General features: G+C 43.9%; 1 protein-coding gene across 1 annotated transcript; it reads right to left on the bottom strand.

The window, feature by feature from the left end:
* Positions 1-3,313: 3,313 nt before the first annotated feature.
* CHCHD2 (coiled-coil-helix-coiled-coil-helix domain containing 2) lies at positions 3,314-8,330 on the bottom strand. The gene is made up of 4 exons (XM_036279511.1): positions 8,190-8,330; positions 6,175-6,424; positions 5,227-5,383; positions 3,314-3,605 (listed from the first exon to the last, which is right to left on the bottom strand). Exons 1-4 carry the CDS (start codon positions 8,237-8,239, stop codon positions 3,595-3,597), a joined length of 468 nt encoding a protein of 155 aa, XP_036135404.1. The 5' UTR covers positions 8,240-8,330; the 3' UTR covers positions 3,314-3,594.
* Between the last annotated feature and the right edge of the window lie 434 nt (positions 8,331-8,764).

The following is an 8,764-nucleotide window of genomic DNA, read 5'->3' as shown; positions in this document are numbered from 1 at the left end:
GCTCTGCTTCGTGCTTTGCCACTTGATGAGGGAAGGCTGAGATGCCAAAAATAAATCACAACTGCAAACCCGGGAGGCCGGCCAAGGCTCAGCAGGGACAGCCCACAGAGCCAAGTGTTGCCGGGGTGACCTCTGGCGGAGGGTAAGGGAAGTTCGGGTGACCCGGGACCAGGCAGGACAGCATGAGGTGACCGATCTTCCTCTGGAGCTCACTTGGCCTCCAGGCCGAGGCTCTAAAGCCAACCTGCTTCTCTGGGGGCAGTTTCTGTTTGCTGTGATGAGCACCTGGCGCACCCACCCTAGCGCTGGGATCTGGACATCAGGATCTGCTGGTGTGGCTGCCCCACAAAAGGCAGACCTTAAGGGTTAGGGAACAGCCCCTTTGGGAATTGACCTCTGATCTGCCATTGTCTCATCCTTAACCCATTTTGTTTTCAGCCTGCAGTGTCTACTGGGAAGACTCCTGTGTGCCAGAAGCCCGTGGGCTGTGTGTGCAACTCTGCTCTTTGAGTGAGCATCAACAGGATTCTACCTTATGAGGCTGACAGAATTGGAAATAATGTTTGCAACATGCTAGCACACTTGGTTATTGCTCTTCCTTATTCTAAAGACACTTTTTCTCAAACTCTTAATTCTAATATACAAAATGAAAGGAGGGGTAATATAATGTACTTCTCAGGAGCTGAGCCCCTAAGAACCTTTTTTTTGTTTTTAATCCTCACCCGAGGATATTTTTCCATTTATCTTCAGATAGAGTGGGAGGGAGAGAGAGAGAAATATCTATTTGAGAGAGACACGTCGATTGATTGCCCCCCGCACGACCCCAACCAGGGTTGGGGACTGAATTGCAACTGAGGTACATGCTCTTGACTGGAATTGAACCCCCGACTCTTTGGTCTGCAGGCCGACGCTCCAGAGCCAAACCGGTCAGGGCCCATAAACACCATTTGACTAGCATCTTACAAAGCACTTTACTTGGACCCCAAAATTCTGGTATTAGTCAATTTTAGAGAGAATGTGACTTGTTCAACATTAAAACATAGGTGAGCCCTGGCCAGTTTGGCTCAGCGATTGGAGCGTCCGCCCACAGACCAATTAGTCATGGGTTCGATTTCTGTCAAGGGCATGTACCTTGGTTGTGGTTCATCCCTGGCCTTGGTCGGGATCCTGTGGGAGGCAACTAGATGTATCCCTCTCATGTTGACGTTTCTCTCCTCTCTCTCTTCCTCCCTCCCACTCTGTCTGAAGATAAATGGAAAAATATCCTAGAATGAGGATTAAAAAAAAAAAAAAAAGGGTGAGTAGCTCTGGCAGGTGTTGCTCAGTGGTTAGTGGGGGCCTGCAGACCAGTCTGTTTTTTGTTTTTTTTTATCCTCACCTGAGGACATTTTTCCATTTTTTGTTCAGATAGAGTGGGGGTGGGGGTGGGGTGGAGAGAAACATCGACGTGAAAGGGACACATCAAGTGGCTGCCACCCGCACGACCAACCAGGGCCGGGGACAAACTGCAACCGAGGTACGTGCCCTTAGCAGGAACCGAACCCGGGTCTCTCTGGACCGCAGGCCCACGCTCTAACCGCTGAGCCAAACCAGCCAGGGCAGTCTGTTTTTTTTATTCCCACTCAAGGGCACATACCTGGTTGCTGTTTCAATCCCTGGCCCTGGTCAGGGTCATGGAGGCAACCAATGTCTCTTTCTCTCTCCCTCAAAAAGAGAACTGCCTAGATTAACCTCAGATATGGGCCCAAGTGCTCTTTCTGTTATATCATGTGAACCATCTATTTTGCTGAACTGCTATGTAGAAAGGAGTTGAAAATGACTTCAAGGTATGGGCTCTAGACATAAAGTCTTCAGCTTACTGAGACGCAACATTTGGCTCCAAGGATGAAAACACGTCAGTCTCCTCCTTTTACTGTCAATAAGCCTTTTTTTCTGGTTCTAAGCTATAGACTTGACCTTAGGACAAAAGGCCAGTGCAACTAGAGGATTATTCCCTGTGCCCTTCTCTGTGGAGTCATGGTTCCTACCAGGGAGAGGCCAGGCCAGCCAGACTCTTGCTTTTATTCACATCAGTGATTCATTTTCCCTTGATTCACTAATTTAACATTATTTGAGTACCCACTATACACATTCATGCCTTGGACCTAAGGGGCAACTAACACTATGAACTTTGAAATCCTGAGCCTCCAGGAAAATGGGCAAAAGAGCCCACTGATGAACCCAGGAGGGAATATGCTGGAGGACTCGCCAGGAGTAAATTGTATGTGGCCTCTTTCAGGAACTGAATTTGGTAAAAAAAAAAAAAAGGGCACTCTTAAGAACACAACTGAGGACAGGAGGCAGCAACTGAGTAATTCACTCCTTCATCAACTCACTCACCTTGTAATTGAGATCTCTAAAACTTAGAGGAGGAAACAGTCAGGTAACGGAACCTATCAAAGGTACATGTGAAAGTTGGAAAAGTGTCGGAGCTAATGTAGACCTGGAAGTCAACTCCTAAGTGAATAAAATTTTCTGGCCCAGCCAGTGTGGCTCAGTAACCACTGAGCGTCAACCCATGCACCAAGAGGTCGCTGGTTCGATTCCTGGTCAGGGCACATGCCCAGGTTGTGGACCCATTCCCCAGTAGGGGAGCATAAAGAAGGCGGCCAATCGATGTTCTCTCTCGTCAATGTTTCTGTCTCTCTCTCCCTCTGCGTTCCTCTCTATAAAATCAATAAAGAAAAAAATTAAAATTTTTTTTCTGTTCTTTGAGGTTTGCAGCTTAGTTCATTTAAAAATAATGTGTACCTCAAATTGAGTCTATCTCAAGATAACTGTAGCTCGCCCGAGTCAGGAAGAGGAAGCTACAATGCCCTAAGTACTAGAAAAACATCTACAAGGGAACTACCGCATTAACAGAATGGTTTTCATCTCTGACCAACTAATTGGGTATTCTAGGGGAACAGTGACATGTGCTCACCTGGCCACAGGGAACCCGTTTGTCATTCATCTGATTAGAACAATTAATATTTTAAACAGTTTCTTGTTACTGCTCAGTTTATTGAACATTGGCTCCAAGGGCCTATAGTACCTGGAACCTTTTTAATGAGCAGCATGTTTGCTAGTGAACACTTCTTACATAACTATTTCTCTACAAAAGTTCCTCAGGGAGCTCTACCAGACCCTCTGGGTGGATACTAATTCCATATCCAGGACAATAAACTAGATAAACTTAAACACATGTTGAGACAATTATGTTCTTATGCAAAATACGTATGTTCAGCATGCATATACCATATTTAATTTATGACCTTACACTTACCAGACACCATTTTGGAAGAAAATCACTTTATTGTAATAGATTCACAAATAGTAACATCATGAAAGCTGGAGGCCACATAAACATCTGCCTAGACTCAAACTCAATACCATCTCAATGAACTTCTTTCTATACAGTAAGAACACTCCCTTCCATTGCAATTCTGAGGCAAGGAAACTACTGATGATAGAGTTAACTGGAAGTTTTATACTTTCACTATCAATTACATCTTTATACTAAATTAACTTGGACAAGAGAGAAGATTTTCCATTTCTTCAACGCGAACTTCTTGATTAGGCTAATCCTGCAAACAAAAAAGGTACATTTAGAAGAGCATTTGCTGTATAGTCTCAACCAAACAGAAGCCCTCCCAATTATGAAGCAGATAAATAACCCAGGGTTTCTTTCCTAAGTTACTGAAGGCATCCTGCAGGAAACAAAACTTCAACTCTGCATTTTTGCCACAACTGAGAAAAGACAGGGCACATGTCTGGGGACAGAATCCTGAGTAGAAATTAGCCACTTTGATACTAGATGTAGCTTCATTAAAGAATTCTGGTGCCAGCCAGTTTTGCTCAGCGGTTAGAGCGTCGGCCTGTGGTTGAGAGAGACCTGGGTTCGGTTCCCACTAAGGACACGTACCTCGGTTGCAGTTTGTCCCCGGCCCTGGTTGGGTCGTGTGGGGGGCAGCCACTCGATGTGTCCCTTTTACATTGATGTTTCTCTCTCTCTCTCTCTCTCTCTCCCTCCACTCTATCTGAACAAAAAATGGAAAAGTATCCTCGGATGAGGATAAAAAATAAAACAAAATGTTCTTATTAAAAAAAAAAAAAGAATTCTGAGAGCCCTGACCAGTTTGGCTCAATAGTCAGAGCGTCAGCCTGTGGACAGAAGGGTCTCAGGTTCGATCCCCAGCCCTGGTCAGGGTCCTGAAAGAGGCAACAAATCTGCTTGTTTTTTTAAAATCCTCACCCAAGGATATTTTTCTCTTTATCTTCAGATAGAGTAGGAGAGAAAGATAGACACATCAACTGGCTGCCTCCTGCACGACCCTGACCAGGGCCGGGGATGAATTGCAACCGAGGCATGCCCTTGGCCAGAATCAAACCAGGGACTCATTGGTCCGCAGGCCAACGCTCTACTGCTGAGCCAAACAGGCCAGGGCCAATCCACGTGTTTTTCTCTCTCTTCTCCTCCCTCCTTTCCACTCTATCTAAAATTCAATGTAAAAGTATCCCCGGGTAAGGACTAACAATAACAAAAAACCTTTAAAAAAATCCCACACAATTGTGATAAACTTGGACATGCACTCTCTTACTTCCAACAGTTAAACCACCTGGAAAAGATTAACTTCTCTCTTATATCCTACCCCAAACGAAGGTGGGAAAATGAAAATAAGCATTTTAATAGATGGTGAATTCTTAGGTGGATAGAAGGAAATTATGTGAAAACAAGCTGACATCCTGGAAAGGCAAAATCTCAGAGTTCTGGTGAGGAATTTAATAAACTTGTCTCTCTCAAATGAGGCATGTAGAACGCCACGGGATTGACCAAAGTATTCCAGAAATGTCCCCAGCGTCTTTATGTGCAGTCCTGGACTTCGATGAAAACAGAATTTTGTATTCATAGCCTTAAGTCTAGATCACTCACATGCAGTTAGCAACAGTAAGATCTGGCACAACAAATCTATATCTGTTTAAGGAAGAATCAGATTCAGAACATAACTGTTAAAAGATTAAAATAATGACTAGAAACCTCTGGACCAGCTCCTTGTTAGAAGTTAGCTTATTTTTAGAGTAATTTTAACAAAAGTTGTCAAATATTTTATTAAACACACATTCCCTAAGTTCTATAGGGTTCAGGAGCACAACCATTAAATGAATTGAGCATATGCAAGTTCAATCATGAATTGATATATTACCTACCATTTGCAAATCTGCACTGTTTCAGCACCTCGCTGAAACCCTCACAAAGTTTAAGGTCACCCTGGTTCTGGGCACACTCCAAAAACTGTTTCATCTCATAGTGGCACGGGCCAAACTGCTGCTGCTGCTGGTATGCCGGCTGAGCTCCCTGAGGCTCCTGCAAAGGTGTTAACATTCAGGATGTTTAAAAAGGAAATCAAATTTACATCTGAACAAAAACCAGCATCCATCATATTTGAGGATAACTGGGGAAATAGAACTAAACCCAGCTGCAAATTAAAGTTTCCATCTGATAACATGGAAAGTGAAGTGTTTTCAAGGCAGAAAATGGGCTTTAGCAAAATTCCAGTTGTAATCAGCAAGATTCAAGAACAAAGATGCAAATAAAGTGCAATAGTTATCTGGGCATTTAAAGACCAGTGGTTTAGTGAAGTTTCATGGAGGACGAAAATAAGGCTACTATAGAAAAATAGATGGATGAGAGTTTCAAGTATACCAGAAATACAACAGAGTACACACCCATGCTCATCAGAGGAGAAAATTCACATACCTCAGAAAGAGGGGCAGTGGCAAATGTCAGGTAGGAGATCAGAGAGCAAAGAGCTATTAAAGAGATTTTTTGAATGCTTAACAAAGATTGAGACTAAATTAGTTAAGAGTAACCAAGACAAAATATTTAAAATAAGGGGGAAATGGCAGTTTTACAGTGAACCAGGTTGAACTACTACAGTTCTACTCCTTGGGAAAACATACTATTTGGACAGTACTTGCTGATGTTGGCCTAAGGCACTAACTCAACAGCCAAATGTGACTTTTGATAAAACATTTTCTGTTAACTGCATTGTGGATTCTAAATTTACAGACAGTTCTTACACAGAAGGAACTTACAAATAATTAGGTTTTCTCATAAAATATACTACCGATGGGGAATGCCACTCAAAATCTTACCTGGTAAGTGATGTCAGGCCTTGCGGGCTCAGCATTACTTCCTCCACTAAAGCCCCCAGTAATGGCATGACCCAGCGTGTGGCCCACAGCAGAGCCCACAGCCACACCAGCTGCAGTGGTTGCCATCTGGGCCATCAGACCTGGCTGCCGGGGTGCAGCAGCAGGTGAGCCAACGGCAGATGGTGCAGCTGGTGCTGGTGGCTGAGCTGCTGGTGCTGGCCTGGGCGCAGCTCTCATCTGAGGTGCCCGGCTGTGAATGTAAAGAACAAAAAGTATGCAGTTCCCACTTCCAACCAGGTTTTGAAATTGTTAACTTAAGAAAAAAAAAACTTGTATGTTAAAACAAACATCAGGATTTTCATTTTAAATTGTTAAACACAAATACTACATACACACAAGAAAACTTTACAGAACACAATTCCCTGAACCATTTTATTACATTTTTATCCTTTAACCTTTTGTTAAATCACCAAATATAAATTATTTTCCCTGCTTTTTTGAAACTACTTCCATATATTCACATAGCCCACAGTATCTTATTCCAATGCTTTATAAAAATCATAAAATATGATTATGAGTTTAAAATATGCTTATAGAAATTTATCACAAGTGTTAAAAAATACTGAGAGAGGAGAGTGGTGGGACATAATAATTTAAGGATAGTCAAGTGAGGTCTCCCTGAGCTGATAACATTTGAATGAAGACCTGCAGATAATCATCTGGGTAAATAATCTAGTCTAATTCCTTCATTTTACAGATTAGAACACTGAAGCCCAGTGACTGGAAGTGGCTTGCCTGAACTGTTATACCAAAATTAATTTAAACGATTTCCCATCTGTACTACATTTGGATGCTTTCAACAATTTCACTAATATGTCCGGTGCTGCTTTAAAAATCTTCATGTATATTATGGTCCCTCTCTCCATTTTTAGATCGTTTCCTTGTGTGCTCTTCCCCTAAATAAGGCCAGGTCCAAAGTTTATGACTTCACTTTACAAAAATGTGGTTACCGATCCTTTTCATAAATGAATCCCTTCCCTACACTCCCAGCACACTGTATGACACAATCCAGTGAAGCAATAGGTACTGTGCTAAGTATCTTGAATTAGTCATTGGAAAACTAGGGTCTGAGACCTGGCTTTCCTACTTAACTAGAGGTATGACCTCAGGCAAGTCATTTATTGAGTGTCCTGTTTCATAGCCTTCTGTAAGAAAGGAACAACATCGATCTCTAGGGTTACCACGAGGTGTAATTAGCAGTACATTTATTTAAAAGTATTTTATGTGCCCTGGCCAGTTTGGCTCAGCGGTTAGAGCGTCGGCCTGTGGTCCAGGGAGACCCGGGTTCGGTTCCCGCTAAGGGCGTGTACCCCAGTTGCAGTTTGTCCCCGGCCCTGGTTGGGCTGTGTGGGTGGCAGCCACTTGATGTGTCCCTTTCACTACGATGTTTCTCTCACTCTCCCACTCTATCTGAACAAAAAATGGAAAAATGTCCTCAAATGAGGATTAAAAAAAAAAAAAAGTATTTTATGAACTAGAAAACGTCATATACACGCGAGGACTTTACTTACTGTGTTCTCTATTAGGCTAAGACCCTAAAACGCCTACTGCTAACGGCAAGTGCTCAAAGATTATTCACTGAATTGAAATTCGATCATTTCCCGATTATATTATCTTTATTCTACGCTTTTTTGCTACTTTGACGTTTCAGCCTGTTTACACTTACAAATTTTCACTTCTTTTTACAACTTGGCTGTTTTAACTTAAAATTAACTAGGGGGCATTTTAGACAATTCACGAGCATTCGAAATTAGAAAATTTGCCACTAAAGGAAAACCTAGCCAAAGCCCATTTACAACCAGCTTGCGCCCAACGGATTCGGGCCCAAGCCGCATCGGCCTTCAAACGCCCTCGTCACGGCCTCCGCCAACCTCCGCCCGGCCGCGCCTCCGCCTAGCGCGGCCTCCCTCTGCGTCACGGTGCCGACAGGGCCCCAAACCCCGCTGTGGCCTCACCTGGCCGGAGGGGCCATACGGGAGGTGCGGCTTCGGCTTCCACGCGGCATCACAACTGCACAAGGGCTCGACGTCTACGACAGAGAAGCTCGGAGACCTCCACAACTTCTGCTGAGCAGGAGAGCGGAAAACAGGGGGCGGGGCTGGCAGCGCGCGACCAATCAGCGCACAGGCAAAGCTCTTCCGTTTGCTGACGTCTCCGTGGGTCCTGAAGGTCACTGGAAGAGCACGGCGACGCGTCGGCGTCTCGTCGCATGCGGTTGACGTCAGAAGCTGGGCGCCGGGACTGTTTAGAAAATCGGAAGTGCTTGTGGTCGCGGGGCAAATGTTACCGTCCCTGCCTACCATGAGTCAGAGCCGCTAGCAGATTTAGGGTACAAGGACCTTTGTTGCTTCTTTCAAGGCTTTGTGTTATTAACGTGGCACGTCAAATCCAACCTTGAGAGTCAGATCTCTGTCGGGACTACCACTGGACCTTGGGCAAGTTACTTAACATTTTTCAGCATTGCATTATTTGGATAAATATTTTTTGAGGTACAGTGTGGGTACGCAATATGAACTGAAGGAAAATGAGA

This window comes from Molossus molossus, unplaced genomic scaffold (genome assembly GCF_014108415.1).
Source record: "Molossus molossus isolate mMolMol1 unplaced genomic scaffold, mMolMol1.p scaffold_m16_p_3, whole genome shotgun sequence".
Taxonomy (NCBI): Eukaryota; Metazoa; Chordata; class Mammalia; order Chiroptera; family Molossidae; genus Molossus; species Molossus molossus.
This window is presented reverse-complemented; position numbering and strand designations above follow the sequence as displayed.

Excerpts from the sequence above, each read along its gene's own strand:
- CHCHD2 (XM_036279511.1), bottom strand. The coding sequence starts at position 8,239 with ATGCCGCGTGGAAGCCGAAGCCGCACCTCCCGTATGGCCCCTCCGGCC. Across the intron at positions 6,425-8,189 it reads CGTATGGCCCCTCCGGCCAG|CCGGGCACCTCAGATGAGAG; the intron begins GTGAGGCCACAG and ends TTACATTCACAG. Across the intron at positions 5,384-6,174 it reads GGCCTGACATCACTTACCAG|GAGCCTCAGGGAGCTCAGCC; the intron begins GTAAGATTTTGA and ends ACACCTTTGCAG.